Raw genomic sequence first — 14,871 nt, 5'->3', positions numbered from 1 at the left:
AGAATAGAAATACTTCTTTCCTGTGAGGCTCAGGGGACGTAATTTTGTGCATTTTTAGATCTGGAACTTTAAGCTCATTTGTGTTTTTATTGAGGTATCAGTGAACCATGGAGTCAGAGACATAATTTCAGATATCAGTTATAGAATTTTAGTTTATCAGATACATATTTAGGTACTTTCATTGTATTGTAGGATGGGCATGATTTGGAAAATACAGGCATTTCTTTAGCTTGCTGAAATTGCTGTCTGGAGGAATATTGGCAATATTTTCTGTGAAAATGAATAAAGGAAGCTCTATATATCCTATTGAAGTAAACTTTTTGGGGCACCAGACCAGGTATTTTAGCAATACTTAAAATAAAATCCAAGTGTTCCATGACTAAGCATGAACACAGTGAAAATAAAGTGGAATGGGGTTGAGGGAAGATGTTGTATATGAAGAATATTAGTATTTCATTATATTACTATTTAGCCATATTAATATTTTACAAGATCATCTTTAAGGTCCCTTCAAATCCAACCCACTAGTGGATGCAGGAAAAATGAGAGTAACTCTGATATTTAGTAGAGCCTAGCAGGTAAGGAGTTTACTCCATGACTGCAACTGCCTTAAGTGAATAATTATTAATAGACCTAATAAGCCAGTATCTCTGCCTTGTTAAAAAATAATTGTTCAATTTTTTATTCTCTGATAACAATTTCCCTAATTGTCTTCTTGGAAGAAGGTGTTATACCACATTTTGTATCTCTCTTGGAAATATTTCATTAATCATATTAATTTGATCACTATTTCTCTTCTTACCTTGCAAATAAGCAGTTAACTTGGAATCTTTTCAGACTAGATTTTGAAAATGTCACTGTATCCAAGCAATTGTTGTAACAATGAAGACAGATGATGCTTAAAAGATTATTCTAATAATTTGATATATAAATGTTTTTATTTAATATATAATAAATATATAAATATATAATTTAATATATAAATGATTCAAAGTTTTAAAATATAGATGTTTCTTTTTCATTTTTTTCTCCATATCTGACTAAATTTCCCTAGGTCTTTAAGCAAGCAAAAATAAAAAGTCTCAGCTGGAATTTTGCCTATTTAAGTCTTTAAAATTAAGATCCAGATGGACCTATGCTACTGAGTGTCTTTTTAAGCACACTTTTTAAAACTGATTTTATAGGCTGAAGAGCACTGCTTGGCTGTAAGACCTCTTATATTTAGGCAACATACACATTTAGTAGTAAGATTCATAGGAAAACAAAAAAGACTGAGCTGTGTGTTTGGGAATGAGATCTATACTTTCAGCCTTTTGGTGTTCATTAAAACAGGAATGATTATTTAATTTCAGTTTCTGAGTGAGCTATAGATTCCTTTCATATATATATATGTACATATATATACACACACATACACATGGATGTATATATATTTTTTTTTAAGGTTATCCATGTAGCATGCTGGTCAAAATTTGAGATTTAAATCTAGTGATTTTGGTATAGCTTTGTTTTGTGCAAAATAAATGTTTCTTAGTCTCCTCTTTTTTTTCCTTTTTCTTTTTTATTCTGTGAGATTATTGTAAAAGGACTGGAAAATAAACCATATTTTTTTTTAAACTTCAGAATCAAAGCAAAAGCTTTGTATATTGTTGCTTTAAACACCTGCAAAACTTGTTCCCCAGTCTCATTTCCCTTGGATAATGTAAACACCTCCTTCACAAAATTCACAAAATACATTTAGCTATGATTTAGTCTTAGTCCTGTTTGGTTCTGGAGGAAGTGTGATTAAGGAGGGGCTCCAAGCTTTGACCCAGCATTTAATGACAGAGACGATGTGGTATGGAACTAATCCAGGACTCTTGTTTTTAAATCTCAAGAATTATGTGGAAATCTGACTTGCAAATAAACTCAGGTCATTCTGGGAGCAAATAATGGATGCTGAAGGCAGCTCTAGGCCTGACTACACGTGGGTGTTTAATGTGTGGTCTTTCTTGTGTAGTCCACAACTGCTCTTTTTTCTGAATAGCTACAAGATTGGCCTCAAGTTGCATTAGAGGAGGTTAAGGTTGGCTATTAGGAAAAATTTCTTCACCAAAAGAGTCATCGGATGTTGGAACAAGCTGCCCAGAGAGGTGGTGGAGTCACCAGTCATGAAGGTGTTTAAAAGACATTGGGATGAGGTGCTTAGAGACAGGGAGATCATGGAATCATAAAATGCATCAGGTTGGAAGGAACCCTCAAAAGCCATCTTGTCTGTTTGCCCTGCAGCATGCAGGGTTGTCTCCAATTAGATCAGGCTGCTCAGGACTCTGTCAGGTTTGATCTTGCATGTTAGGTTATGGTTGGACTCAATGATCTTAAGGTCTTTTCCAACCAAGCAATTCTATTATAGTCTAAGAGAGAGACTAGTTTACCCATTTAAAGCAACTATTTTCCCATTTTGTGGGGGAAAATAATAGGCTATTTTTGCATATGTTAGGGTGCACTGATCTCTGATGTTCTTTGTTTTATTTTTTTTCCAGGAGGAAAACATTTTAAAACTATTGTTGTATTTCTGTCCTGTGTGCCCTCAACTACTGTAATTTGGGAATAGACATTCTGCTCACAGCCTGAGCTGTCATCAGGTTTAGTCCTCTGCTTTAGGAAACTGCTGACTGTCAAGATATATGTGTATCTCTTTGTGTGTTAATTTGTTATGTATATATTTATTTACATGTGTGTATGTGTGTGTGTGTATCTGCGTATATGCATTTTTTCAACTTTCAGATTTTTGCTTGGTGTCAGGAATGAAATGGCACTATGGAGCCTGAAATCAGAGAAATCTGTAAGAATATAAATACTCTGTTTCAAAGTCTCAGCACTATGAATGATCTGCAAGCAGATTGAAATTCTACAGTTGAAATGTGTCTTAAAGTTCTTCACAACTTAGGCAACATTTTTCTGTAATAATCCTTTGGAAAAAAAACAGCATCTATCACTGTTTTGTAGGCTTGTCTTCAAAACAGACACTAAAGATCCAAGTCCTATTTTATCTGCATCAAATGAGTCAGGGTGAAGATGAAGTGGAAGACAGTAGTGAAAATCTGAAATTAATTTCAGTGGAATATACAAGCTAAAAGAAAAAGTTCCATTGGAGAACTTGAGGTAGAGAAGTACGGGTGATCTACTTCACAGTTATTCCCAGCTTGAGTGTAGAAGGAAGTGAGGCAGTGAGATGAATGTAAACCAAAGAGATAAGGAACTATTTTGCCATGACATTCATAGATTGATAGAATGGTTTGGGTTGGAAAGGACCTTGAAGATCGTCTAGTTCCAAGTCCCCCACCATGAGCAGGGATGCCTTCTGCTAGACCAGCTGATTTGAAACCTCATCCACCCTGGCCTTGAAATACCTCTGGGGAGAGGGCAGCTGCGACCAACCTGGGCAACTAGCGTCTCACCACCCTCACTGTAAAGAATTTCTTCTAAAAATCTAGTCTAAATCTCCACCTCCTCAAGCTTAAATCCATTCTCCCTCATCCTATCATTAAAAGCCTTTGTAAAAAAACACTCCTCAGCTTTTTGTAGCCCGGTTTAGGTACTGGAAGGCTGCCATAAGGTCTCCCCAGAGCTGCCTTCTTTCCAGGCTGAACAGCCCCAACTCTCGCAGCCTGTCCCCATAGGGGAGCTGCTCCAGCCCTCTGGTGATCTTCATGGCCTTCCTCTGTCCTGCATCCAGCAGTTCCATATCCCTTCTATTACGGGGGCCTCAGAACTGGATGCAGTATTCCAGCTGTGATCTCATGGTAGCAGAATAGAGAGGGAGAATCACCTCTCTTGTCCTGCTGGTCACACTTATTTTGATGAAGCCCAGGACATGGTTGCCTTCTGGGCTGCAAGTGCACATTGCCAGCTCATGTTGAGTTTTTCATCAGCTGACATCCCCAAGTCCTTCTCTTTGAGACTGCTGTCAAGCCACTTGTCTCCCTGGCTATATTTGTGCTTGGAATTGCTCTGAACCGGGTGGAGGACCTTGCATTTGGCCTTGAACTCCATGATGTTGGCATGGGTCCATATCTCAAGACCTGTCCAGGTCTGTCTGGATGGCATCCCTTCTCTCCAACATGTCAACTGAACCACACAGCTTGGTGCCCTATATTGATAAGTACTCACTCAACTATATAATGATAATCTGAAAATATTTTTCTGAGTAAAAGTCATCAGGTTTGCTGATGACACCAAGCTGTGTGGTGCAGTAGACACATTGGAGGGAAGGGATGACATCCAGAAAGACCTTGACAGGCTGGAGAGGTGGGCCCATGACAACCTCATGAGGTTCAACAAGACCAAATGCAATGTCCTACATCTGGGTTAGGGCAATCCCAAGCACCAATATAGGCTGGGCAGTGACTGGCTTGCGAACAGCCCTGAGGAGAGGGACTTGGGTTGTGCTGGTGGATGAGAAGCTCAACAGGAGCTGTCAATGTGCACTTGCAGCCCAGAAAGCCAATCACATCCTGGGCTGCATCAAGAGAAGCATAGCCAGCAGGGAGAGGGAGGTGATTCTCCCCCTCTGCTCTGCTCTGGTGAGACCCCACCTGGAGTACTGCATCCAGTTCTGGAGCCCCTATTACAAGAAGGATCTGGAGGTGCTGGAGCATGTCCAGAGAAGGGCCACCAGGATGATCAGAGGGCTGGAGCACCTCTCCTATGAGGACAGACTGAAAGAGTTGGGGCTGTTCAGTCTGGAGAAGAGAAGGCTCCGAGGAGACCTTATTGTGGCCTTCCAGTATCTTAAGGGGGCTTACAAGAAAGATGGGGAGGGACTTTTTAGGATGTCAGGTAGTGATAGGACTAGGGGGAATGGAGAAAAACTAGAAGTGGGTAGGTTCAGATTATATGTTAGGAAGAAGTTTTACACCACGAGGGTGGTGAGACACTGGAACAGGTTGCCCAGGGAGGTAGTAGAAGCCCCATCCCTGGAAGTTTTTAAGGCCAGGCTGGATGTGGCTCTGAGCAACCTGATGTAGTGTGAGGTGTCCCTGACTATGGCATGGGGGTTGGAACTAGATGATCCTTGAGGTCCCTTCCAACCCTAACAATTCTATGATTCTATGATTCTTCTATTCCCGTACTTCTAGAAACCCAATATGCAGTGCTACAGAACCTCTGGGCATTTACTAGATACGTATGGAAACATTTAATATGTTCTGCCAGCTTTTATATGTGCTTATCACCTCTATAATTATCTTTCAGAAGTTTTCATTATTGCTATTAGCTGGTTTTTATTTTTGAAAGACTTACCCAGTCAAAAGAGGTCAAGATTGTGGTATTATTTTTGCAGAACTGACACACCTTGTGAATGAAAAATAGAGAACAAGTAGAAGGTTATAGAATGTTCTCATTAAATACAGAATGAGTATTTGAAATAAGTAATATCCTCAAAAGTCAGAACTGGCTGAATTTCAGTAAAAATCTAGGGGTGAATCAGTGAATGCTGTTCACAATGGAAAAAGTGTGAAGATCTTTTAAGAGGGAATGAGTGAAGAAAAGATGTGAATGTTGTGTGGTAAGAGAGGAAAGAAGAGGGACTCTAGATAGGTCAAACCACTGCATCTCCATGGAACTAAATTCCTAAGTTGACTGCAAAATGGCTTTTGTTTAAATCATAACAACTTTGACATTTTGTGTGGATTTTCTGACATGGTGAAGTGTAAAGGCTTTGTAAACTGGTAACAATTAAATTGGGGACTGCCTGTTGCAACTCTCAAACTCCGCAGTCTTCAGTGACAAGAAGCACAGAACCGTCAGACCTGAAGTTGGGTGCTGAACATGTAGACAGCTCAGATTCAGCAGAGATTCAAACCTTGACTGTTTCAGCATTTTTTTCCCTGAAATTTAGATATGTTGGGGTATTTTTGAATTTGAATTCCTTGCTTTAGAAATCTACATGAACCCAGACTGATCCTTTGCCTATGCCTGGCCTTTAAAGGTCTTCTGTTCTAGTAATGTTTGAGCTAGTTTTCACATTAACTTCATATTGCTGGAAATCCTGCATGTGGGCTTTTACCTCCATCCTCAAGTCAACAGAAAGACTAAAGCTAAACATGAAATACCAGACCTTTTTTGGAAGAAAAGTAAAATTACTTAAATGACTAAGAGGATTTTTTGAGGTGATTTCAGCATTTCACTACACTGTGACTGCCATAAGCATAACATGGTAAATCATGTAAACATAAAGATCCTTGAAGATGCTCAGCAGAAAAAAAAAGTAGAGATGTGGTCTAAAGAACACAGAAGAGAATTCTGCATCAGTGAAACCTGGTATGCATTTGTTAGTTAAGAGTTTCATAGAAAGGATCACATTTCCCTTGCAGAATGTGTTGGCATCTTTGCAATCACGATCGTCTTCATAACAGCACCTCTCCTATGAGGACAGACTGAAAGAGTTGGGGCTGTTCAGTCTGGAGAAGAGAAGGCTCCGAGGTGACCTTCTTGTGGCCTTCCAGTATCTGAAGGGGGCCTACAAGAAACCTGGGGAGGGACTTTTCAGGATATCAGGTAGTGACAGGACTAGGAGGAATGGAACAAAGCTGGAAGTGGGGAGATTCAGACTGGACATGAGGAAGAAGTTCTTCCCCATGAGAGTGGTGAGAGCCTGGAATGGGTTGTCCAGGGAGGTGGTTGAGGCCCCATCCCTGGAGGTGTTTAAGGCCAGGCTGGATGAGGCTCTGGCCAGCCTCATCTAGTGCAAGGAGTCCCTTCCCACTGCAGTGGGGTTGGGACTAGATGATCCTTGTGGTCCCTTCCAACCCTGACTGTTCTATGATTCTAAATGTCACAGAATTTCAGAATGCAGGTTCATGGGACCCCAAGGATCATCTCGTCAAACCTTTCTAGGTAGAGTTGAACATCAGGTGGCCCAGCACCCTGTCAAGATGAGTCTTCAAACTGTCCAGTGTAGGGGAATCCACTGCTCCCCCTGGGAGATTATTCCAATGTCTAACTGTTCGATATGTTTGCTGCTAGACCAAAGAAGCACTGTGTTGGAAAAGCACCAAAAGCTTTAGTCTTCAAAAAAAGCTGAACAAAAAAGAGAAATACCTCCCACTTGAATTTGCGGATTCCTGCATTATGTATCGAAGAACCACAGAATGCTAGGGCTTGTATATTAGGAAAAATGCACAGAAAGGGTTATCATTCATTGGAACAGGCTGGAGGTATCTAAAAGATGCGTGGATGTGGTGCTGAGGGATATGGCTCAGTGGTAGTGGCTTCGCAGTAGCGGCAGGATTGTGAGCTCTAGGCAAGCATTTGGACTTCATGATCTCAAAGGTCTCTTCCAACCTCAACAGTTCTACGATTGCATGATTCTAGAGACCACCTAGTCCCACCCCCCTGCCAGAGCAGCTTCACCTAGAACAGGTTGCACCGAATGGCACTTTCATAGTGCCTTCATTTTTCCATACCAGGAACAGCTGCTTTGATTCTTGCTAGGCTATGTTGGCCTCTCAAGGTGCTTTCCAGACCTGCAGTTCCCTCAAGAAATGAAAAATAATGCCTGTTCCTAACTTCACTGAAATCAGCAGTAGTCAGCTCAGCTGGAGATGTGGATCTGCATGTTGATGTATATACAGATGAGTCAATAGCCAGAAAGCAAGTAGAACATTATTGGTTGTCTTAAGATCTGCCTTGTTCTGAATATAGATAGAGAACTAATGTTATAAATACTTAATGTCTTAATTCAGCTTTGTTTCTTAACAATCATCTCACCTTCCTCTGAAACACAGCAGCAGAAGTTGAATAATTAAAATTTTAGAATTTATTCTAAATTCTGCTTTTACTCTAATAGCTACAACATTGTCAATGTCATCTGTCATGAAATTATATTCAAAATGTTTTTTTGTTGTTGTTGATAGCAAAATATGGTTAGAAAATTGAAGTCAGATTTAAATGTTGGCAAACTGCCCTTGATTTAGACTGCTATAATGGATGTCAGAAACAAGCTCACATACAACAGACCAGTGATAGCCACGTTATTGATGTAACTGTTGTACAAGCAGAGGTAAAGCTCCAGTACACTGGAGAAATGCCAGTTTTCCCAGGGAAAATAAATATTTCTTTCAAAATAAAGTATGAATTTTCATTCTAAATAAGCAAAACTCTACCTTGCTTCTCCATTTGAGAATAACGGAGAACATGAGATCGTGAAAATACAGAGGTCTCATAGAAACCTGGCTAGAAATTTTATTTTCTTTCTAAGGTTTTCACAATTTTTCATCAGCATTTTCTGCAAGTGCTGTCAACCTCATCAGGAATCTAATGGAAAAGGAGTAGAGGGTCAAAGAGCGCTTTCGGTTAGTTTTGTATCCACCTGAAATTAAAGAAGATTGCATTGTTGCTATAGGTTGCACTTTGAGGAAGCTGTGGAGAACTTGCTAGCAAAACTGCTTTTGGAGCTGATGGCAAAAGTTATACCTGCCTTAGAAAGCCTGCATGCTTAGCAGGAAGCTGGCATTTCCAATTCTTCATTTTTATCCCATGTACTTCAAAGCAGAATTACATAGGAATGAATGGCCAGACATTTGGATATACCTTTAACTTTTTAGTAGAGTTTGGCTTAGTGTTTTGTCATAGTTGGTTTATTTGCTGACCAAGACCACTTGGGAGTGTCCTTTATAGGTCTATCTTTCAATACAAGGCTTTAAATTCCATACTTATCTACTCTGTGACTCTGGTTCGAGAACTGGTTGTGGATGCCCCTCCCTTGAACTGTTCAAGACCAGGTTGGATGAGGCCTTGGGCAACCTGGTCTAGTGGAAGTTGTCAGTGCCTATGGCAGGGGGCTTGGAATTAGATGATCTTTAAGTTCCCTTCTAACCCAAACCATTCTGTGAATTTGGGCAGAGTTCATCTTGGACTGCTGTGTAGCCATGAGAGATTCAGTTAAGAGTGTGGGTTTGGCTCAGACATTCTCTCCATGTGCTGTTGTCAGCTCAGCAGTACATGACAACCATTCCAGATATGGTTGCATTTAGGTGTGTACTGCATCTATAGAATTTACAAATGTTCTTTGATGTCCGCCTGATCTTTATAGCTATAGTCTTAGAAAAAACAAACCTCCTAAATCTAGAATTGCTCAGTTCCTCTCTAGGCAGGTGTAGATCAGCACTGCATCCCTTGAACTGTTCCAGGTCAGGTTGTTGGGGGCTCTGAACAACTTGCTCCAGCTGAAGATGTCCCTGATGACTGCAGGGGGATGGACCAGATAACCCTGAAAGGTCTCTTTGACTCAAGCCATTCTATGATTCAAAACAAATATTTGTTTTCTCTGTTTATAATTTTCAGACTGCAAGATCTTGGGCATTATAAGAAAATTCTTCACTGAAAGGGTTCTCAAACCCTGGAACAGGCTGCCTCATGGAGGTGGCTGAACGTCCATCCCTGGAGGTGTTTAAAAGATTCAGAGATGTAGTGCTGAGGCACATGGTTTAGCACCAGACTTTCATAGGGTTAGATAACAATTGGACTCAATGATCTGAAACTCTTTTCCAATGAAAATGTTTCTATGATTCTATGATTTGAGGTCCTTACCAGCAGAGATATTTTCTAGGAGTATGACATCTCAATATTTTGGGATATTTTTTACAAAACATGAATCAGATATTTTTTTGGTTGTGCTAAATACCACTAGTAATACACCTTGGAGTTTTCCTCCCAAGAGGAATAATTACTTAATATGATTGTATGTATGTATGTATGTATGTTCTGATCTCCTGATCTGGTTGCCAGATACATTTCAAGTAGATGTAAATATCTCTGCCAACTCTGAACATAAGCTGAAGGCAGTTGAATGCATGCTTCAAATAACAGAGCTTTGGCAAAAAGATATGAATGGATTTTTATTCTAGGATCTTGAGCCTAAGAATTGTTTAGCAAGGCATTTATCTGTGTACTTTTCAAGGACGTGGCTAAAATGAATTTATAAAATATTTTTCCCAATGTTTTTACACTGAATTGTCAAAAAAGTAGCTGGAGTTTAGCGAGTTAAGCAATCATAACCTATCATATTTTGTGTTTTCCTTGAGTATCTTTTCTTTGCCACAAGTTATGATTGCAAGCTGTAGAAGTTAATAGAAATTACACATTCCTCAGAAGTAGAGAATTGGTCTCTGCTGCCTGTGGCCTCTTTCCCATAAGCTTGTGAGTTTTGTCCCTGATTCCTTTGCTGGAGACCATCACCTCCTGAGTGGTTAAATGTCTGCACTAAGCATCTTTAATGCAATGAACAGATGTGTGTAATAACCACCTAATGTTTTGCTAGGTTTTGCAATGGAACAGGTATGGTTACTGCTCCTGCTGACAATTAAAGTGTTCTCAGTGACTGCTCAGTTCAATGGATACAACTGTGATGCTAACCTCCATAGCAGGTTTCCTGGTAAGTGTTTAATAGACTTTTTTTCCCCTTTTTCTTTCTTTTTTTCTTTCTAACGGCTTTTTTATTGTCTTGGTTCAAAGCAGGGCTTGTTTTTAAATACAGAACTTTAAATCTGTCTGAAGCCTGGGGGTTAGAACTCCACATTAAGTGAGTATTAACTATCTCAGTGACAATGAAACTCCTCCACTGTTGCACTTTACTTTCTCATTAATTGCACAATGGGTCAAGTTCAGTCTGGTAGCAAAAAATACAAGTTCCCTCACATGAGTGTGGTTTGACCTGCTTTTGGTAGGGTTCTGTCTTGTCCAAGAAATTCACCAGAGGTCGTGTTTTTGTAAACGGTTCCTATAGAACTGAAGCACTTTCCCTATGCGGACAGGCTGCAAGAGCAGGCTCTTGTTCAGCCTGAAGAAGAGAAAGCTCCAGGGAGACCATATAGTAGCCTTGTAATACCTGAAGGGGGCTGCAGGAAAGCTGGGGAGGGACTTCTTACAAGGACTTATAGTGACAGAATGAGAAGGAAGGGATTTGAGCTTGAGCAGGGTAGGTTTAGAATGGATATTGGAAAGAAAATCTTGAGAGCGAAGGTGGTGAGACACTGAAACAGGTTGCCCAGGGAGGTTGTGGGTCCCCCTCTCCCTGGAGGTGTTCAAGGCCAGGTTGGACAGGGCCTTGAGCAACCTGGTCTAGTTTCCTGCAGAGTAGTTGAAACTGGATGATCTTTAAGGTCCCTTCAGTTCAAAACATTCTATAATTTAAGATCCTGAAGCTTCTCTCTGGGTTTTCTTTCACGTTTTATCTGGGAAACTACATCCTTTCAGTGAAATGACTAAATATCTATTTTTGGATAAAATTAAGTTGATTACAAATTTTAGTGCCTGACTTTGGCATTAAGTGCTTGGTTTAGGTGAAGCGATAGGATATCTCTCTATACAATGTACACTCATACATGTGAGAGAAAATGGGACTTCAGTGGTTTTGGAAAACCAGATGTCTGGAGCTGTTAATACAAGGAGAAATAGAAATGAAATTTCAGTCTTAGTGACATGTGCATCAGGGTTTATTCAGCTAAAAAATGCTTTTAGTCTCTGCTGTATTGCTTATCCTTCCTGCCTCAGCTGTTTCTTGAACGGAATAATAATAACAATAATAAAGGCTGTGAATACATCTTGTGTTTGAGGTAGCAATTGAATTGAACAGTATAGTGATGAACTCTTTGTATAGTATTATGCTGTAATACCTTTCAGTATTGTTGCTTTCTGAAAAATAATAATAATAGTTATGATTTTTTTTCTGGAAGGATCATCTCTTTTATTAAACTTAAGTCAGCAGAAAGCTGACAGTCTGTTTATTATTTCCTGTGTTTCCACCACACTGCTAGGGGCTTTGTTGACAGAAAAAACAACAGTGGGCTTGTTTGTTTGTTTGTTTGTTTGTTTGTTTTCACTTAATTGATGTGAATATGAAAAGCAGAGCAATAAGACACACAAAGATCAAACATGTTGTCCTCATCTCTGACAAAGTCACTGTTTAACTGGGTACTTCACAAATTACTTCTATATTCTCCTTCTCAGATAAAGGTTTTACAGGCTGGCCTAAAAAAGTTTGGGTGAATTGTGCCCACCTGCCTCAGATCCACCCTTTGTAGTTTTTCATGTAATTGTTTTTCTGTTTCAGGCTTCTTGAGAGGATTGCAACAGCTAAAGGGAAATTTAGATTCTTCTTTCCATGCTTTTAAATTTTTTCCTCTGGTCATATTTTTTTCATGAGGCCTGTGCCAAGGTTTTATATTTGCAATGTGATACCCATGAATTGACTCCAGCTCTTATTTAGGGGCCTCTTGCAGTTCTGCCTCATAAAAAAGGGGCGTATCAGATTCCATTTCTGCCAAATCTCAGGGACTCAGGAGAAACTCTGTTTAGGTTACAAGTACAGAGATCGTCTCGTGCTGCATGTAGGAGCTGAGACTAGAGTCCTGCTCTTCATTCTTTGCGATCTCAGGTAGTAAAGACTCAGATGTTGGAATTTAATCAACAGTCTTAGTGTGGATTTTGAGAGCTAGGGAGAAAAATAATGCTGCTTCTCAGTCATGCACTTGAGATAGAGGTAAAAAGCAGAAAACCATTTTGTCCTGTCTTTGTTCACCTCTTCTATGAAGACTGGCTGAAGGAGTTGTGTCTGTTCAGCCTGTAGAAGAGAAAGCTCTGTGGAGATCTTATAGTGACCTGAAGGGGACCTACAATCAGGCTGGGAAAGGACTGTCTAGAATGGCTTGTGGTGATAGGATGAGGGGAAATGGTTTGAACATAGATGAGGGTAGATTTAAGTTAGGCAGACAGAAGAAGTTCTTTACAATGAGAATGGTGAAATGCTGGAACAGGTTGCCCAAAGAGGTGTGGCCCCATTCCGGGAGACACTGAAGGTCAAACTGGATGGGGCCCTGGAAACCTGATTTAGTTGGAGATCTTTCTGTTCATTGCAGGGGTATTGGACTGGATGACCTTTGAGTGTCCCTTCCAACCTGATGCATTCTATGATTATGTCCCCAAATTTGACAGGTATCCTTTTCAGAAAGCACAAGGGACTGCTCTGTAATGGGCTGGGGCTAGTGGAGCTAAGTGAGGTTGAGGGAGCTTTATTCTGTGGGCTCAAGAACCCCAGAAAACAGGTGAGAGAACATCTGCAGGAATAAGGGACTCACTGTTCCTATCCTTGCTTCCCCTGTGCCTGGCTCATGCTGTGGATTTGAGGGTGCTGGTCTTCCTGCCTACAGAGTTCAAGTGTTAAGTGGAGTGGTGAGAGAGGTCAAAAAGGAGAATATTTCAAAAGAAGCATCTCTCTGGGCTGAGGTACTGTTCACAGAAACTGGTATATACTTTCTTCCCATTTGGTATTTGTTTCACACAGGGACTCTTCATTGCTGTCATCTGAAAATCCGGATGTGGGGTGAGAATGGACTTTCTTGCTGAGGTCTATGGGTGCAGATACCAGAAAGGCCATTGGATTTGGAAGCTGTTTTTTTCCTTTAGATGTTGCATAGAACAGAAGTCCTCTTCAGCAAAGATGAGAAATTAAGCCTTCCTGAAGGAACTTTGGAGCTCATCCATTTTTCATTTGTTTGTGCTTTTATCATTCATTGCTTAGATGACATTTTGCACAGGGATGGTCCTGCATAAACAGGATGATAAATAATCAGGTGGGACTGCTGTTTCTGCAGTTTGCAGATTTGTTTTATGGTGTAGGTATGCAATAGTCAGCAAGGATGAAGGAAAAAAAACCTACATTTGGTAGGTTGAAAATCCTGTGATTTTATATACCAAAAGCCAGACATGTTCTAGAGAGGAGGTAATAAGGTCCTGTTGTCCTTCAGAGAGAAGAGTAGAAGCAGAAAACGGCTTTAGTTCTGCATTACAAGAAAGCTGGGCTTTTAGAAAAAGGCTTTTTGGAGGCTGAAGCCATAGCAGCACAATGGGAAACACAGTGCTTTTTCACGTGCACTGTGCATTTTAATTCCATGTCAAAGAGGAGGCTTGTGCAAGAGAAGCTGGTTTTGAACTATAGGTGTCTTTGCATGCCTATTCTGGTGGATGAATTTTGTCATAGAATTGGTTCAGTTAGAAAGGATCTCCAAGATCTGTGAGTCTTCATGGAATCATAGAAATGTTTTGGCTGGATACGACCTTCAAGATTGAGTCCAACCATCAACCTAACAACATGACCACAGGTATTAAACCATGTCGTGAAGTCCACACATTTCCTGAACACCTCCAGGGATGGTGACTCCACCACCTCCCTGGGCAGCCTGTTCCAATGCCTGACCACTCTTGCAGAACAGAAATTTTTCCTAATCTCCAACCTAAACCTCTCTTGGCACAATTTGAGGCCATTTCCTCTCATTTTATCACTTGATACTAGGGAAAAGAATCCAACCCCCATCTCACTCCAACCTTTCAGGGAGTTGTAGAGAGCAATGTGATCTCCTCTTAGCCTCTTCTTCTCCAGGAAAGAAATTATTCCTATTTTTTGCAACCAAAACCTTCCCTGGCATGATTTCAGGCCATTTCCTCATGTTCTATTACTTGTCTTCTCTGAAATACTCCTACCCTCTGCAGGCTTTTCACTGCCTGCTCTGGAGTAAGATTTTGAGAGAGAGTCACAGAAAGCTTCAGATTGGAAGGGACCCTCAAAGGTCATCTTGTTCAACTCCCCTGCAGTGAGCAGGGACGTCTTGAACTAGATCAGCTTGCTCAGGGCCCCATCAAATCTGACCTTGAAAGTCTCCAGGGATGAGGGCTCAACCACATTTCTGGGCAACCTGTTCCAGTATTTCACCTCCATCATTGTGAAGAACTTCATCCTAATGTCCAACCTAAACCTACCCTGCTCTGTTTTAAAACCATTGTCGCTTGTCCTATCACTTCAAGCCCTTCTAAGCAGTCCCTCCCCAGTTTTTC

The 14,871-nt window shown here is 40.5% G+C and overlaps 1 protein-coding gene across 1 annotated transcript in view; it reads left to right on the top strand.

Moving 5' to 3' along the window:
• Positions 1 to 10,311: 10,311 nt before the first annotated feature.
• Positions 10,312 to 14,871, top strand: part of ZPLD1 (zona pellucida like domain containing 1) — a 32,235-nt gene continuing 27,675 nt past the window's right edge. Inside the window, exon 1 of the mRNA XM_054387987.1 lies at positions 10,312 to 10,417. Coding sequence (XP_054243962.1) covers positions 10,312 to 10,417 — 106 coding nt within the window. The remainder of the gene's footprint in view (positions 10,418 to 14,871) is intronic.

The sequence above is a fragment of the Indicator indicator genome, chromosome 1 (genome assembly GCF_027791375.1).
Source record: "Indicator indicator isolate 239-I01 chromosome 1, UM_Iind_1.1, whole genome shotgun sequence".
Lineage (NCBI taxonomy): Eukaryota > Metazoa > Chordata > Aves > Piciformes > Indicatoridae > Indicator > Indicator indicator.
The sequence above is the reverse complement of the archived record's forward strand: the minus strand, read 5'-3'. Positions and strand labels throughout refer to the sequence as shown.